This window comes from Epinephelus lanceolatus, chromosome 16 (genome assembly GCF_041903045.1).
Source record: "Epinephelus lanceolatus isolate andai-2023 chromosome 16, ASM4190304v1, whole genome shotgun sequence".
Lineage (NCBI taxonomy): Eukaryota > Metazoa > Chordata > Actinopteri > Perciformes > Serranidae > Epinephelus > Epinephelus lanceolatus.
In genome coordinates this window covers 34533057-34552469 of record NC_135749.1, presented here as the reverse complement: position 1 = coordinate 34552469, position 19413 = coordinate 34533057, and the positions used below count along the sequence as shown (strand labels likewise).

At 40.6% G+C, this 19413-nt stretch overlaps 1 protein-coding gene across 1 annotated transcript in view; it reads right to left on the bottom strand.

The window, feature by feature from the left end:
* LOC117263978 (cell adhesion molecule CEACAM20) overlaps positions 1-18938 on the bottom strand; it is a 44992-nt gene extending 26054 nt beyond the window's left edge. Inside the window, exons 1-7 of the mRNA XM_033637726.2 lie at positions 18782-18938; positions 18085-18408; positions 10847-11010; positions 10167-10293; positions 7164-7442; positions 2654-2932; positions 1990-2244 (exon numbers count right to left, since the gene is read on the bottom strand). Of these exons, the coding sequence (XP_033493617.1) occupies positions 1990-2244; positions 2654-2932; positions 7164-7442; positions 10167-10293; positions 10847-11010; positions 18085-18408; positions 18782-18830 (1477 nt within the window). The 5' untranslated portion in view covers positions 18831-18938. The remainder of the gene's footprint in view (positions 1-1989; positions 2245-2653; positions 2933-7163; positions 7443-10166; positions 10294-10846; positions 11011-18084; positions 18409-18781) is intronic.
* Positions 18939-19413: the final 475 nt, after the last annotated feature.

Here is a 19413-nt window from a genome sequence, read left to right as displayed (position 1 = left end):
CTGTCTCTATTTTCATTCTAAAGTGGCCATTTCCTTTAGTCAAGGAAAGAAGAGAAGGAAAACTGAGATGCTGCTGCTGCGGATCGTTGGATTGAAAATAATAATCCTCCAGGCTATTGGATCTTAACAAGCATGTAGCATTTGGCATTTAAGCATGCTAACATTAGCAGCGATCTCAAACAGCAAAGCCTGATGGGAATTTCCTTTTTAGTTTTAGAGATATCATGTCATAGACCTAAATGTTGGAGAAGTGAATGTTTGCTAGCAAAAAAAAAATGTGTTGCAACCTGATCGTCTGCAAGATGGCCGCAAAGTGCTGCAGGGATGAGTCCTAAAACCCAGAAATGAGTTAGCACTCCCAGTTCCCTTGTCTCAAAGTCAGTGGGTTTTCGGTAAGATGTCTGAAATACGGTCTGTGGTTAACAAAAGCCTAGAAGACTTTTATGTTTTGTTCTACAACATAAAATACATCATCAAAAAAGGCGGCTTCTAACAAGGAGCTACATGCCACTACAGAACTTCATCACGCTAAACGCCGCTTTACAGCCTGGTTGTGGTGGTGACGTGAAGTCATGTGACCGTGGTGTAGCTTGTTAGCTTTTACACTTCAAAAGTCATAAAAGTGGTGTTCATTTGTGAGGATTAACTTGCTGAACAAAATGTGAAATTGCTAATGTAAGCATGACAACATATTAACATACAAGATAGCCACTATTTGATGTTAATACGCATATAATATTTAGCATTTAAGCATGTTAAGATTAGCAATAACCTCAACTACAAGACAGCCCAGACACAAATTCAGTACATTTTTGAGGTATTCTCTCATGATATCTCTAATCTTGCAGCCCAGTCACCAAAGAAAAATTTCAGCATTGTGTGTTTCTGCAAACCACAGAGACATTACATTATTATGTTTCATAGGTATCAATGTTTCTAAAGACACATGGTATATGACCTGACTTTGTCAGGTCATATACCATGTGACCTGACTTTGTCATTAGGAAGTGGAGGGGATAGTGGATGGTGTGGCACCTGGGTTAAGACACTTGCCAAGCTACAGACCACTGTCCCATACCAACAAACGACAAAACCGGTTGTTTTCATGGCTAGCCATCCCTGGGTTTTTAACTATGTTTTAGCCACCAGACATTGTTTTTTTTTTTTTTTTAAGTGACCCGTTGCCACGTGCTCACCGAGGATAGCGCCACGAAAAGCAGTTGTTTTTTTCCGAGACCTCACAGCGTTTCCAGCCAGAATTGTGCCACCACAACAGTGTTGTAACCACAGTGTTTTTGAAACATAAAGTTTCAACGCATTCACTACATAAAATTACAAATGTAATGTATCTGTGGTTTGCAGAAACTTATAATTCCAACATTTATTCTAACAGTTCAGTTGAAGCTGTGCCTGACTGCTAACATTATCATGTTGACATGCCTACAGTAAGTATGTTACCACAAAATTTTACAGCTATTGGATGTTTAAATGCAAGGAAAATTTAGCATAATAACACATTAGAATGAACGTTGTTACAAGGATTTGGTTATTAGTTTTAGAGTTGTCCTGTCATGAACTTAACTATTGGATGAGTGGAACTTTACTAGCATGTGGGAAGCAATAAACACTTTATGTTAATGCCATAAACAAATGACAACTGGACGCTGCTGCTGAGTCATGAACCGGTTAGGTTTCTTTTTACCTGTGCGATGACATAAGACAAACAAGTATTGTCACCTGTTGGCAGAGCTCTCCAGCTCAGTCCTCTGCAGTCTGTACTACTGATTGATTGCAGCAAAGGTGATTTAGGAATTGTGAATGAATCTACTTCTGTAAGTCAGTCTGAGTTTACAGAAGTAAAATGAAGTCTCTGATTTGATGCTAAATAATGAGCTTTAATTGGGTCTGGGGCAACTGGCCTGTAAGATATTGTCCTGCTTATACATATGTGCAGCTGATACGGGTCCAGGCTACAGACATGGATCTTACCTTTGACGGACAGGGTGTGAGTGTGCGTGGTGGTCTTGTCAGTGACATCGTTGTGTGCCTCGCACGTGTATGTTCCGCTGTTTTTGTAACGAGCCATGTCAATCCTGTACTTGGCCGTTTTGATAGCGGTCATTGTGCCATTAAACTTCCAGGTGAAGTTGGCGGGGGGTACAGAGGCAGCAGAACAAATAAGCTCCACTATGTCATTCATCTCTACAGCCTCTGGACCGTCCACCTTCACTCCTTCAGGACCGTCTAGAGGACAAACAGAAACAAAAGAGGGTTTATTACCTGCATGCACCTGCCCCTTTCACCTCAGGATCTTTGCCTTATGTCGCTCCCTCCACACCCCCCTTTAACTCTCCTGTGGCCCTCTGGGAAGGCACCTCGCAGTTTGATACCTAAAGTGGTGCAAGTGCTGCATCATATTTGTCTGTTTACCTAATAATTCTTATTACATACATGTTTATTGCTTCTGTTTGATTTTTAAGGCATTTTATAGACGTCTGAGTGAGTTCTGGTAATAAATGTTCTATAAAAATAAATCCCTGCCAGGGCAAACAAATACACTCCCATAAACGCCTCACAATGTAAAACCATAAACCTGATAACACTGCAGCGTCACCCCCACATCTTCAAGTCTCTTAGCACAACAAATACTCACAGTTGACCACCATCTTGTACGTGGCTTTGTCTGTGTTGACGGGGTTAGTGAGCTGGCACGTGTACTCTCCGTTGTCCTCCTTCTGCAGCAGGTTGATCATCATGGAGCTCATGTCGGTGGCGAACACATGGCGGCCGCCAGCAGACAGGGCTTTGCCGTCTTTTAACCAACTTATGGTCTTCACGGTGCCGGCCGTGGCCTGGCAGCTGAGGTTGGCTGTGCTATTGCCGGCGATGAGGGTAGCAGTTGGACCACTGACTTTAGAACCTGAGATGGCCTCTGTAAACATTGACAGGGGGAATAATTTTATTTATCTTTTTACAGGTTTTTTATTCTATATTTTACTTCCATACATTCATTTTGATCTTATTCAACCCTTTATTAAGGTCATTTTTACTATGATGACATTTGAGTTCATATATTTACTTGCACAACTAAATTGTACTTTTGTTAGACAATCAACATTAAATGAAACAGAACTTAAAACTTAAAATGAGTGAGAGAAATGTGAAGTGGTGAAGTTTTAAGTTGAAGATAAACATTAAAAGGGTACTACAGATTTAAAAAAAGAGGATGACTTCAAAATATCCTGACATTTAGTCCTTAGTAAGGGGTAAAGCTCCAAAAACACTGGATCCTACATTTCCCTTAATGCAGCTGGATAGTGTCTTTAATTAGAGCCTTCCTACTTGGTAAACACCCACACTTCTCCAACTCCACACCTCCAGCTAGAAACACAGGCTGTATTTTATTTAACTTTTAGTTAAAAACAGCACAGCATTCTCATTCAATTCAGTGAGACCACACATGAGGCACAGCAGCTGTGCTACAGAAAAACCTGCAAGGTTGTCCTGCAAACTACAATTACTGCCTCACAGATATATGTCTCCCCCTTCCAGTCAAGTTTCTCTTACAGTTTCTTCCATGTCTGTGAAAACATGGATGCTTCACCTGCATCTTCCCCCGGCAGCACAGAAGATCAATACAATCAGCACAGTTTCAAAATTAGTGTCACCACTTCAGTATCTGACCAAATGTCTCCACTTCTGTTCCTGAGTTACGACTCTGAGTGATGGCCAGAAAAGGGTTTTATGCAGAATATTATGATGTCACACCTTTGGCCTTAAAATGTCATTACTTCATCATTATATCCTTTTAGACATTTATGTGAAGTTTTGTAATAATAAGCGTAAGAATTCTTGAGTTATAGTCAAAAACATGTTTTGTGAGATTACACTGACCTAGACAGACAGCAGGTTGTCAAACTGCCCCCTGAGTCATCCTAAAATATGCCTGGAAACAGCCATCATGGAGGCGAAGCTCCTGGACCAACTAGTTTTACTCCCTGTGATCCACCCTCTTTTTTAGGGTCTCATGTACCCACACAGATCTCTGTTTCCCTGTGCCCAACAAACTATTTGCTGACAGTCTCACCCTCAACCAGAGCTACAGCAGGTACCCTCTGCCTGTCCATTTTAAGAACCAGATGCTAATTACTGTGAAAAAAAATAAAATAAATAAACGGTAGATTGATTATCCTGGAAGGTTTGGGTAAAGAGGTGATGGTGTGGTTGCCTGGCAACAATATTTTTTTTACTAATGGCATTCAATTTTTTTTTTTTAAAAAGGTAGCGTGGTGCATCTTGCGTTTCGCAACCTACAAAATGCTGTCTGTGTGATCGGGGCCTTAAGGTGTTCTTGAGATATTGTGTTTACAAGAATGAGACGTATGCAAGGTCACACTGACCTTGACCTTTGATCACCAAAATCTAGTCAGTCTGGACATTCGTGCCAAATTTAAGGGAAATCCCCTCAAGGTGTTCTTGAGATTCTGCATTCACAAAAATGGAACGGACAGACAGACGGAGGGAGAACCTGAAAACATAATGCATCCACCTACAGCTATGGCTGGCATGGAGGCATAAAAAGGTGGACTTCTGCAAAATAACAGGAGGCCAGAGGCCAGTTAACAAACAAAACATTAATAATATTTATAAGATAAATTAAATAAATTGGGCAAATCCGGTCACAGCAGCCAAGGGTTAGGTGTATGCAGGGGCGATTCTAAGTTTTTAGGACATTTGGTGCTCTGTCGAGAGTCCAGGGATCCTCCCTGGCCCATTTTTCTTATAAACAAGCTCTGTTATGATGATTCTCCATGCACTTTAGCAACTTATTTACATTAAAAGAAAAAAATCCCCGTTCAAATCAATCCATTTTTATTGTGAATTAGAAAATGGTCAGCAGGCCACCCAGCACCATGTTGAGGGCCAGATTTGGCCCACAGGCTGTAAACTGAGTATCACTGCCGTAGACTAACCCTCTGATGAAGAGCTTTGTTAAAGCAATACCTTGCCTGTTTAGTCCAACTTTTTATAGACATTGCTGCACCTGACTATCTTAATCCGCACATATTTTGATGATAAGTCTCCTGTTCTTTTACCAGTGACTGCTGATTTTTTCTGTTTTTATTCAACTGTTGCTCAGAGGGATCTTTGTCTCTTTCAGTTGTTAGTCTGGTTGAACCATTGTACAGCATTTTCTTCTCCATGAAACATACCCTTCATACTAAATAATACCTATTTGCGAGTAGGAGTTTCTACAGCCTAAAAGCGTCAAAGACCATTCAGATATACAGAGTAATCCTCTCACACATGTGACTGGACCCAATCAAGCTTTTGTGACAGATTACAAAGTTGAATGTTACACTGTACATACCCTTATTTAAGACTGTAATGTTTGTAACCTTATACTTAAAGCTTTACTCTACTATTTCAATCTGCCAAACACCTTGAGTCACCAAAGTAAAATGTTCACGTCGCTTCCTTTTTTATGCAAACTCCTCCTCTCTGTTATCATCCAGAAAGAAAACACAGAAACTCTTCAGGGCATAATGTAAGACCATCCACCAACCCAGCAGGTTTCACATTCACACACACACAGAATTTGAAAACAACCTCCTCCAAAAACAAGAAGAGAGAGATTCCTTGGCAGTAATTATGGACAGCACAGGTTCATGCTGAACCTTTTGCGGCACTCTCTGTGAGTTAGACAATGTTCCAACACCTCTCAGGTAAAAACTATGATGTTACTGCTGTGGGTCACTACATCTTGCATGTGCTGAAAGTGTAACAAGCTGCTAATATGACTAGTCCATGTAACAGTCTCATGCCTGGAAGGTATGTCACAGAGAAAAGAAAAGGTTTCAGTCTGCTCTTGTTCAGCTGTCTGTTGGTAGAGTTCAAGTGAAGTTTGGCCTCATTCTGAATGGTGAAACTATTTTGAGCATTTAAGATGTAATGTCCCGTCAAATGTCAACTTCGTGTCACATGTATAGATTATTATTTAGAAACCACAGCCAGGTTTGGCCACAACTCACAGTCATTTTCATTTTAAATTATATTTCAGTTTTCAAATCAATCAGCAAATTTAATCAGAATGGCAGCTATTACTGTTAAAAGCAGTTATAATGTAGCTGCAATTTTTGGTTTCTGCATCTCAAACTTCAGATTTCATGACAATCAATGCAGTAGTTATTGAGACATTTCACCGGATAAAACAAATGTTGTGGTGGTGCTAGAGGAAAAGTCGGGGATCATTAAAGTTGGTATGATTCATCATCATTGTAATTTGTGGAGATATTTCAGTTTAGACCAAAGTGGTGGACTAACCGATTGTCAGACAGAGAGTAGCCTTTTTTACACAAAAGGGACGCTACAAATCCCTTCTCTTATGCTGCCATTACATTTTTTCACAGAACCAAACGACGAAGCTCCAGTGTGTGATTTTAGGCAGCATGCTGCCATCATGGAAGCAAATAACACATAAGTGTTGGCCTCTAGTGCGATATATAACACACTCCTCTGCAGTGCTTTCTAAAGAATAACAATGGCATTCACATGACAATACCAATCATTTACCATTCCTCTATATGGCTGCTGATCTCGTCCTCTGCTCGGAGGGTAAGAAACCTCCGAATCTCATTGTTTTCCCAATTTGTGGACATTTATGGTCACTGCTCTTCTTCTTTGAGTTAGTTGCTAACTGCTAACAGCTCCCCCTGAGGGTCACATGCATGTCGTCAAAACGTCACACCTGTCCTGCCCATGGTCTGGCTTGCCAGCTATCCTGTTTATACAGACACCATTTTGGTGCTGTTACTACCTTCTGCTGCTGCGAGACAACTCTGTCCCCCCATTTCATGATCATACCTTACATACAGCATAGCCAGGTGGAATAATGCAACAATATTCCCACCTTGAACAAGCTATTTAAAGGGGCTGCAGACACTAGCAACTCTAGAGCCACGCTGCTCATCTGGCTTAAAAGCAGAACTTTGACCAAGTCACAGAATTTAAATACCTCATTCAAGAACTCCATGTTGGCAAAGGAGTACAAAGTTTACAATGAAAGCAGCACTAAAAAGTAGCTGAGCGGCTGCAAGGAAACAACCATTCTAGCAGTTTAATCACCCAGAGTATTTCTCAAAAAGCTCAGTCAGATTACTCACCCATCACAGCAAAGGACACAGCAGGAGACGGGACAGTGCGTTGGGTCTTGGCATTTGTGGCCCTGCAGGTGTATGCTTCCTCTTTTGCCCCTAATCTGTGTTTTTCAATCACTTCAAGGGTCAGGACGGGACCTGAGTTCTCCATCATCTGCTCGCCGTGGTACCAGGTGAAGGTGGCAGGTGGATTTGAGCGAGCTGAACAGGTCAGGTTGAAGTTGGATTTGGCTCTGATAACCTTGGGAGGCGCCAGAGGCGTGATGGTGACTTCATCTGGTCCATCTGTGGAGCAACAACACATGGAAAGGGGTAAGATCAATTTCAATTCAATATAGAGGATGGTCTTGATTTGAACTACTGATTGTGGCTCACTTATTTTTCATGAGCTTCTTGATACAGTTACTTCCTAATATAGGCACATCAGTAGTATTGGCAGATGAAGGCTTTCAAACAAAATATCGGGATCGGCCCGGAAGTACCCTCTCTGCCGCTATGACAGGCTGAATTGAATTATGCAACTATAATTAGTAGAAATGGGTCAAATTTATCCTGGTTATGGCTGTTGTCATGATTATCTCCAGGAGAGCATCATGTAAACCCGTTTAATTGGGATAAATTTCACAGTTTTATTTGAAATAAATGTACATAAATGTAACCTAAATGTAAGTGGTTTTCTTATTTTATGATATATGATACAGATGTTTCCTGCCGCCTCTCTGGCAGCTCAGCTAAATTTGTGCTAAATTTACACTCGTATGTGTTTTTTTTAAGTGTTGGTGGTGCTTTTTGTGGTTGGCTTTGGACAGTGGTTGCAAGTGGCTGCGAGTCACTCATCAGGACGAGGACATCAACTCTCCAGTCTGTAAACTCTCCTCTCCTGCGACTCTCTTGGCTAGCCAGGTCGAGGTTTTTAAATGTAAACATCAGTAAACATTGAGAAGAAGATGAGCACCAGCTGAACTGTCATCCTGCTAGCCATTGTACAGGCAAAAAATATACTGGACAACCTCCGTGCTACATCTGTGTCCAACGTGATATCAGCAACTGTAATAACCTTTGATTCACCCAAACTCCTTCACAGTGCCATTCAACCAGGAGACTCTTTTTCTAATTGCCAATCTGACAGAGCAGAGGACTCTGAGAGAGAAGGAGAGGAGATGAGTGCTTTACAGTGAATAAAGACTGGTGTGACGGTAGGAATGTGAGGCGCTGTCCCGTTCCTGCTGTGGATCACTGCTATATGACATTCAGAGACGGCTGTGAGTGAGTGGCACTGTTTGGGAGGAGTGACCGTACTGTCATCTTGGTAGTTCGGGATGTGTGAACTCTTAAATCATTCCACAGCCAGAAACCATGGATTACCAGAACCATCTGGAAACAGGGACAGTTATAAAGCAACAGCCAACAATGTAAAAAGACATTAAAAAAGGACTAAATGACACAAGTTAAAGGAGCTGATGGGATCACACTTCACTGGAGTTGTAGGTTATATAATTCAATGTGACAAATAATTGATTGATTAATTAACTGATTGACTGATTATTTTGCTCAGTGAATGTCTTCATAATAAAAAGCATTGTATTGCATGCTTGCATCTGCCACTAGAATTATAATGTTAATTTCACTAAAGGAGAGACTTGATGTTCTCTGCAATTAGGTGAAAAAAAAAATGTGCATATATATGTGCACATATCAGTATTGGCAATTGGCTACAATTAGTTGAAAAATATCAGCATATCAAAAAAACAAAAACAATAACACATATCCCCAGGAATTACTGCTACTTCAAAATATTACGTTTTTACATTTTATTTGAATGAGAGTTTCGAAAGAAGCAAAATGCTGAAAAAATACATTTCTATTGTGATGTCATGCACATTCATGTTGTAGCCACTCACTGTATTCAAATATCATCTTTTCTCAAACATCAACATAAAGCCAGACCAGATGATACCCCCCTGAGCTGTGGCGGAAAGTTTTTGATTAATTAATAACAGGGTTAACCAGCGGTCAGTGTGGTGTCACTGCCTTTCAGGTTAGTCATGGGGAAGGAGTGGAAGTACAGGCCGCTGTGTACACAGTGCGGTTTTAGTACAGGCTGAGACGGAGCGCCCTGCAAACACACACCTCAATCTAAACTGCAGGAGTCACGTGGCTAAAGCACCTCTTAGACACTCGTTTATACACCGGTGTTTTAGGAATCAGAGCGGGTTTACAGTCATAGCAGTGGTGGATCCAGTAATGCTGCCAAAAGTTGGGCATCAGTGTGATTCTGAGTAAAAAAAACAAACAGTAAAACTATCATTGGCAAATTATCCGCTCAGGTAAAGGAGTGACAGTGACTCATGTCTGACCTTCTTTCTTGTCCAGCGGGTGTGGAGCTCACTCAGTGCTCACACAATGCAAGACTATGACCTCAGAGTAAATTCCTACATGGTGAAGCTGTCTTACTGTTGTGAGGGTGGATTCAATAAATAAAATAGAGTCTACAGTAGAGCTAGAATTTGGCCGGGTCAGTATATCTGCAGATATTAGCTTATTGCAGATATTTCTGTATAATACATTGTATTTATGTCGGGCCGATAACTAACAAGAAATTTCAGTACAGAAATGCCAAACTTAAATATGCGTGACTTTGGGCCTTGTAAATGTAAGTGGGGGAGTTATTAAAAAGTTCACCCCCTGTACAGTAGTCATGATTGTTTAAATTATAGCTACAGAGACCAAAACGTTTTTTGTACCAGGTTGTAAAGACGTTTATTTCTGCTTTAAAGTGAAGCATTTTAACATCAAGGAGATTGACTCTGAGATTGACTCTGTTTTGGAGCCAGCCTCAAGTGGCCAATTAAGGAACTGCAGTTTTTGTCACTTTCTCACTGGCATCATTTCTCAGCCTTGGAGTTTGGTGCTTCTAAATCACGCTAAAAAAGTATAAAGCTTTTATGTCTCTTCCTGTGTGGGAGGAGTTACCAGGCAGAACACTAGCAGTGTAGGTGCAGTACTTACAGTGGACAGTGAGGTTGAAGGGGGCGCTCTTCTCTGTCTCCAGACTGTTAGCAACGCTGCAGTAGATGGAACCAATCAGGTCCGTCCTGAGAACATGATTTATGGTCAGGACACTGGATGTTTCGTCCTGTGATTGAATCCAAGGCAGAAAGTATATCAGTAATACAGTAATTAAAGGAATGAAAAAAATAAAACAAACTACACCTACCAGAAGAGTTTTATTGTAAACAAACTGACTATTTTTTTTTAATGATAATCTGCATTAAAAAAAAAAACAAAGAACAAAGAAAATTTGTGATTAAAACCAGAGAATACACATATTACATGCTCCTCCATAAATTGCATTTGCAATTGCAAGTGTCACCTTTAAGCACTTTTTTAATTCATAGATTGATTGGGCATATTAATGGGATGGTATGTGGAGAATTAATTAATTTATGTTTGAATGAATATCTGCTTTATGAATAATAAAATCTGACCTTGATTAAATTAATTTCTAACATAAATTTAGCATATAAAAAGAAACAAAGAAATAACAGATGAATAAATTAATAATGAATGAATGAACTACAATGGAATAACTTAAGATAAAATGTAAATCTTTCCTCCAGGCTCACACTCAATCTATACAATAAAGAACTTTTAAACAACTATGCATTTAAAAACACATGTAAACTGACAGATTTCTCTGCGAAGTGTTTGCCATCAGGCACGATGGGCGTGGTGCCTTTGAGCCAGGTGAACTTGAGGAAGGAGCCTTTAGCCTTGCAGGTCAGAACCACAGTGCTGTTGTGCTCGACTGCCTCAGGCACATTGGAGGTGATGGTCACATCAGACACCGGCACTGCAGGGAGAAACAGTGAGATTGATTTGCATGAGGAACAGATAAGTGAACTGTTGGGTAAATACAACTGAATGGGGGAGAAACTCATGTATCATATCCTGACTGTATCCTTACTGTAAAGAATGATATATTTTAAAGCTACAGTTGGCATCCTTTATAAAAATAACTTTGTCCTATTTGGTGAAACTGTTACTACATCCATACATACATGAAAAAGATAGTCTGTGAAAAACTGTATGTTCCTCTGCAGCAAAAAATATTCCTATGAGAGCTGCTTAGTGGCACATGAAGTCAAAATGGTTCAGCTGCCACGTATAAAATCACCTGGATGATCCGGGGATTTTTGCACTGCTTCCGCACTTTGCAGCCCACAGAGCATACGCACTAGAGACTTGTGGTGGGCAAGCACAACTGACTGCTGCCGAACATCTTACTTCTGCCGGCTGAGCAGCTAACTTCAGGTATAACGCTCCACTAACTTGAATCGGCATGAAAAGGGATGAGTCATTTCGTGGGGGATGAACGCTCAGAAAAATGTATCTGGTGATTTACAGATGTCTGTTTCCCAATATAACCCAATGTGAAAAAGTCTTTTTGGCCCACAGGCCATCACATGATGGACCCCGGAAAATGCAGTACCACTGTTTGGCCACTACAAAAACTGGCAGCTACAAAGTCCTTTCTGTATGACCTCTTTGCATTTTTACACAGAACCAAATAACCCTAGCATCATGCCACTCCAGTGTGTGATTTTAGACAGCATGCTGGCATTGCGGAATAAAATGAGACGTGACGGGCGTGTCAGGGAACAACAGCGTCGGCCTCTAGCTTAAGATATGCATCAGCAGTGCTTTATAAACAATAATAATGGCAGAATGGCAATAACGATCATTTACCATCCCTGTTATATGGCAGCTGATCTTGTCCTCTGCCCAGAGGGTAAGGAGCTCCCTCATCTCATTCTTTACCGAATTTGCGGACATTTTCAACAGATGTTCTTTTTCTTTGAGTTAGCTGCTGACTGCTATTAACTGCTTTTTAAATCTCCCACAGTGGGCTGCTCAGAATACGTTGTCAAAATGTCACATTCACGCTGCCCATGATCCCGTCCTACCAACTGTCCCATCTATACAGACCTCGTTGTGGCGCTTTATGTTGCTGCTACCTCCGCGATTGTACCTATACAGATCAGCGAGGCGGAATAGGGGCGTGACATTCCCGCCTTGAAAAGGCGATGTAAAAGGGGCTAAAGAGAGTTTGTGACCCACCGCCATATTGAAAACAGTCGAGTCAAAATGAAGCACCAACCACCGGTAGGCGCAAACAATCTCATTTTACAGCTAAACAGAATACTCAAATATGTTTTTGAAAACATTTGAGGTGAGAAATAGGAAATGCTGTTACATAATCTTGCCTAGCTTGACATTTTGACCACAGTTCACGAGCAGATGATTGACAGCTGCATTAGAGACTCCTAAGGTTTATTCCCTCCCACAGTGGATCCCTGCAAATGGTATTAGAAGCACTACAAGGAGAAGGAGGAACATGAGTTTTTTCACAGATTATCTGTTTTAATGGGCTCAGTGTGACAGCGGCATTCATATAATAAACAAGTTAACTGCACTGACAATGAATGGGAAATGTGCAACAACATTTTTTGATCTTTACAGTGCAGAGCCTCTCCTCCTCTGTGTCACTGCATTGTGTCTGCAGCTGACTGTACAAATAGTATCGTGAAAGTCAAGAGTGCTCACTCAGCAGCAAAATCTGGGGACCAAAATGTACAGCACACTGAGTAGCAAAAAACCACAAAGCATAACAAAAAAAAAAAAAATCTACTGCTTGACTTGAAGCAATCTCAGCTGACTGAGGGGTCTCTTTTAAGGGGGCATCCCTAGTTTCTTATTTTGTGCATTTTATACTATCAAAGAGAACTGTGCACAAAAACATCCTGTCATTTTATATACAGAAAAATGTACTAACCATCAAAACAAAATGGATCCGAAAACACCAACTGTCAAAGCTAATGGCAAATGTTAAAGTTAATCGATATTTTTATTGACGAAACCCTACTACAAATGAACTTTTTGTGGTGGCATGATCATACGTGGGGGTGGAGAATTTAATAAGCTTCTTGCCTGAGGCTGGTTTCTCTTCACACTGTTGTAACTGTGCTCTGAAATCAACATTTCAATGGGGTAAATTAAGATGGCAGAGAAATCGCACCCACTAGACCTGCTGGACTCGTTCTCAATGATCCTGGAGCTTCGTTTCTAAATGTACGGATGATTAGGCAACAGTAGGTGTGTGGGAACAATGTGAAGGAGTGGTAACCTGTTCTGACGGCGGGGCAACAGACGAGGCATCCAAGAGCTCATGCACTAACTTCACAGAATGGTTACTTTGGAGATGATTCTTTTCAGATGTATTTTATTAACTATTTGTAAACCAGACTGCCCTGCAGGGACACTGAGGATCCACATTGGTGGTTTTGTTTTGTTTTGGTATTTATCAAATGTGTGGTTTTACTGGTCGACCACTGTGTGGAAACAATGCTGGGAAAAAGCATGCATGCTCCACCGCTAACCATCCTTTGATAAATAAAGTTTCAAACTGACATCTTGTAGTTGACATAAGCCTGAGTGGAGATGTGCACATTACCAAAGCTGACCATGGCACCAAGTTGATTGACCTATTAAAAGTATACACAGCTGAGTAAAGCTGCAATGATTAGCTGATTGATCAATTCATCAAGCCATACAGATTTAACCAACAACAACTCGTCTGATAATTGTTTCATTCATATGTCAAATACAATGTCAAACACTTGCTGATTGAAGCTTCTCAGATGTGAGGATTTGAGACATTCCTTTGCTGTTTTGATAGTAAATTGAATATCACCAACAAAAGAGGATACTGAATATTTTGGCTAACAATTAATCAAACAAACAAAATGACATAATCGGTAATAACATGAATTATCAGCTGCAGCCCTACTTGGTTGCTTTACATTGTCAAAGGGTTTTCTATTGTTAATGTCACTCCATCTGTGTCCGGTAACCTCTCTGTGTTCTGATGTTGAAATATGTAAAAGCTACAGCAAATCTTAAGAGTTAATTCAGTGCATTTGGTCCTCTAGTGTGGAAAACATGAAATCAAGTCAGTAAACAGTAAAAAGCAGCATGGAGGCTGGGGAAAACTTCACAGCAGTTACTTCTTTTTAGATATCTCTTACTTATTTAGCCTCTCTTTCAAAGTTGATGCAGACTATCTTGGATCTATGTTTGAATGCTTCTTGGGTGGAAATGGATAGTATTTCGTGGTGGCACATCATTGCATCTTGGCAGTAAAGGGGCTAAAGTTAGCGCGTTAACCCAGTTGTTGTGTTTCCATCAATGCCGATCAGAGCTGGAGCCCATAAATACCTGTGAGTACTGCAGAGTCATTGGACCTGGGTGTGAATGCTGATTGTAACTTCTTCCATTACATTAAAAAAAACACGCTAGCAGGTGTTAGTGGGTTTTTTGTGTAGTGGTAAAGGGGCTCAAGTGCAACACGCTCTAGTCACTAGAAAAAAATGCTGATATTGTACGTTTCTGCAAAGCATGAATGATACGTTTGTACGTTTCATACGTATCATATCAACGTTTGTAAAGTGATGTAGTATATGAGCTGACTTTGTCAGCAGGAGGTGGAGGGGATGTTGCATGGTGTGACACCTAGGCAAGATGCCTGCCAAGCTACAGATCACTGTTTAAGACCAACAAACGACAAAACCAGTAGTGATTTAGCAAGTCAATTTTGCTCCCAGCGGCTTTTTAGGCATCAAAGGTGGGTGTTTTTTGTAGCGGTGATAGTGCCACAAAAAGCTATTGTTTTTACTAAAACATCACTGCATTTCCAGCAGGGATTGCAAACCCAAAATCGGGTATTTTAAGCCAAAACATGATCTTTTCCTGACCATAACAAAGTGGTTTTTGTGCCTAATACTAACCACACGTTAACCACAGCAAGTATCCACCACATATTCACATGAAAATGTATTGTATGTATCCATGGTTTGCTAAAACATACAATGCCAACATTTTTGTCTAGCGATTAGGTGGTGCAACAGTGAGGCTAATTGATGGGTTTTGATACACGCCTAATATAACACTACTTAAAAGCAGCAAAATGATCATTTCAGTCAACCTCAAGCAACAACAGCTACATCTAGTGTTGCACGGTATACCGTATATACTACGGTACTAGAGTTTTCCAAACGGTACTATACTGCATTTGGAAAATACCGGTACTTTGAAATTGATTCAATTCATTAATTTAGTTAATTTATTTTACTCATTTATGCACACAAACGCCTTTCTTGTTTCTATTGGAGCACAGATTGCACAAGTGGTGTGTATGACAACACCTGTATCAACATTCGCAGCTGGCGCACGTGAAAAGACAAGAGAAAGTCTGCCTCGCAAAGGGAGACAACACAAGACAACACAAACTTGGTGGGACATTTGAGTTACCAAACCGTGACGTCCGTACTGAGGTACTTACCGAACCATGATTTTTTTGGTACCGTTACACTCCTACTATTTATTGTTCTAAAGGTTTGTATCCAAAAGGACTTTTCCTTAGGAAAAGTACCTAAGAGTATCGAAATTCATATTGGTATTGGTACCGAAACAAAGATTTTGGTATCGTGACAACACTAGCTACATCTCACCTCTGGGTGTTATTTAAGAATGCTTCTCAAGACTTAGGAAATACACTGCCATGCCATAAAAGTGGTGCTTCTGTCCACCTGATGAATATTCTCTCTCTTTTAGCTCCGTTTTTGAGCTCCACCAACTGCTGAGAGATATATCTGTCTCTTTAGCTGCTAAATGCTTCACCATGTTCACCAGCTTTAAACTTGGCTTTATTAGAAAACAGCTGAGGCTGAACCAGACAAGAAACGTGCCACCAAATTAGTTAGTTAAGAGAGGCTTAAAAGCTCTGCAAAGCTGTGTGTGTTCAATACGAGTCAATGATTTTCCAAAAGTCAACAGATCTTGCTAAACACACACACACACACACACACACATATACACACACAGGTAATACTAACCTGTCATAATCATTGGATATAGACTGTCTAATGGGTTTTTGTATAAGATATTATCTGACCACTTTTTAACAGAAATTTTGGATTCACTCAGTGGCTTTGCCAGCACTTGTGGTTAATGTGTGTGTATGTGTGTGTTTTAGAGCTTTGAAGTAACATCACTACAGTATGAGGGCTGTACAATACTCTGGCACCTGCATGAAGTAGTGAAGTCACAGCTTTGAACAGAGCACAAAATACCCCAAACTGTAACTGCAACTGTAACTTCAACGCAAACAAACACACAGGCACTCCACCAGTAAAGCACAGTACTAGGAGCCACACCCTTAAGTAGTACAGTGCAAGAGGCTGTTGATTTTTCCTGTCCGATGAATCAGGCTATGAGGACACAACTCCTCTATCAGGAAAAAGCTATTTATTAAACTGAAACACCGGGGGATTTACTCACTCGAGGCATTACGATGCAGTGATTTTACAACAACAGCTCATGGGTGTAATTAGGCACAACCTCAAATAAAGTAACATCATTATCATGTAGAAGAGAACTCAGATGCTCCTGAAATGTTTTAAGGGATAGTTTGGATTTTTTGAAGTGGGGTTGTATGGGACACTGACCTACAGTGTATTACCTACAGTAGATGTCAGTTGGCACACCCTCCGTTTGGAGAAGCACACAGAAGCTAAGCAATGTACTGCTAACTGTGTTTTAGCCACTTAAATAAAGGTCCTAAAAAAATCAATATCACTTTAAGCATTTGCTATAATGAGAGTATTTTCATCGCCTTACCTCACCGTCAGACAGCCTGTTTTGATCAAGAAGCCGTTAACAGCTTCAGATCCCCCATTTCTGCTCTTGTCAAATCCACCAGACTCCACTGACAAAAGCAGTAATTTTAGCTCCCTGAACACAGGAGCTGGTGGTCTACCACTGTCTCAAATCATTAGTTTGCTTGTGTTATTGTGTGACTTTGGTGAAATCCAAAATAACCCTTTTAAACACCAAAGTTACACAATAACGCAAACAAAATATTGATCTGAGGCAGCAGTAGACCAGCGGCTCCCATGTTCAGCAATGTTAAATCCCTGTTTTTCTCAATGGATTCTGGCTTTGAGGAGAGCAATATAACCACTATATTGTACCATTAGAAATCAGTCTGACATTAAGGTAAAGCAGTGAAAGTATTCTAAATATAGCTTTCTTGATATTTTTTTTTTTTAGGTGGGACTTTTTTTAAGTGGCTAAGATACTTTTGTGGCTGACCTCTTCACAGCAGTAGACTGCTTAGCTTTAATGTCGGGCTCCAGCCTGCTTCTCCAAACTGGGGGCGTGCCGACCAACATCTACTATACTAACTATGGACACGCACCTCATACAACCCCATCTAAAAAAAACCGTGAACTATTTCTTTAAATTTCAGACAGAACAAATGAGGAGAGGAGTACCCTACCCCCTGCCCCCTCCGCCAAAGAATATAGTCCTCAAACAATCGCTCTAATGTGTGGCTGCTAAGCGACGCACAAAGTGCTCCCTTAAGATTTTCCAGTAGCGCAGGGATAGGCCTACCTGCACTCCGTGGCTCTACACCCTCAACAGGTGTGGCTTGCGCCTTCGAGCTGCACCACATAAGAAAATCTAACAGTTGTACATTAAGTGTATCTGAGAGACATTACGAATCCCAAAACATAAATTAAAACACTTTTATTTAAGCCTCTAAGAGCTGATTATCAATTCGGCATAGATAAGAGTCCAAGAAATAGTCGACAGAAATAGAGTGCCCACTCAGAAACGAGCTACTTCTATGTGAAAGGACCCGTAGACCGAACACCATTTGGAAAACACTCATTTAAAAAGGCACTTGTTCACAGACACGTAACAAGCATCAAAATATAAGACTAGAACTACTTTCTGAATCGTTACGAAGATCTCTTGAATTCGGCATTACATGTAGCCTATTTTAACTTGGAAAATTACTCACCTAGAACACGGAGTTCTATATCCCCGGTTTGGGTATCAGCTGATACTGTGGTGATGGTGTAAACCCCGCTGTCCTCAGTCGTCAGGGGTCCAAGCGTCAAGTAGCCGTTGGTCTTGTTAATCGACACTCTTCCGATGTAAGGCTCTTTCACAGGCTGCAATGTTCCTGAACTGGAGGTAGCAACAGGAATCGGTTCGCCGTCGGTTTTGAAAGTCCAGATTATAACGGCTAACTCTGCTTTGCCAATGAGTGTCTTCAAAGTTACATTTGTCCCCAGTTTTGCATCCACCGGACCCGGCGGCAGGACGTTCCCTGCACAGCAACCTGAGGGGAAGAAATGTGAGGGACAAGTCAGATTAAAGACCTGTTTTGCCTAAACGAGAAACATGTCAAGAACTTGGGGAAAAGAAAAGTAGCTGTGGTGATAGCCTACTGCATGAACAATTAAAATGATCAAGTAGCCTATCCTATAATCTTCTTTTTATTTACAGAGAAGTTTCTCTTTGCTCTGCTGCTTCCTAGTAAATAGCCTATATTACTTTACATTAATGGATGCCACATTTCAATTCACAAACGATGGCAACACAGCAAGAACATTTATGTTTATATATATATTTTTTTTAAAAAAGTCACAAATAACATAAATAGCAGCTCAGTCTGCAGTTTCATCTCACACTGAGTGTTTGCTGGTTCTTACCGATAAAAGAGAGCAGAACCAGAAGCGTCTTAAAGGCGAACAGATCCATTCCGGACGGTTCAAGTGTTTCCAGCAGAGACAGAGACGAGAATGCGACAGTACCTGCTGCTTTTAGAGGGACACACCCAGACAAGGTGAACACACACACTCCCCGTATCTATCTACACTAAACACACACACACACACACACACACACACACACACACGTCACTGGTATGATGTTGTGGTAATGTGCGCCCCCTTTTTGAAAAGAAAAAAAAATAAATCAGTGAATCATTTGCATTCCTGTAGTTCATGTTAGAAGTTATATTTCACTTATTCCACCATTCACAAGTTCAAACAAATTCAGCAGGGGCGCTGTTAGGGAATTAATTACCCAGGGGGCCTTTGAAAAGCCTGGAATGAAAAGTTTGGTTTTGTTTGCAATGTTTTATTCTTATGGAATTGGTAGCAAAACTAAATTTAGTTTTATACAAACGGTGTCTGTCCCCCGACCACCTAAATTATTTAAATCTAAAATTAAACAAAGAGGAGTTGTGCATAACAACCTCATAAAAATTAAAACCTCTTCTGTGACAGAAAGACAAAACAGGAGAATTAAATGCGGACTGTTAAATATCAGGTCTCTATCG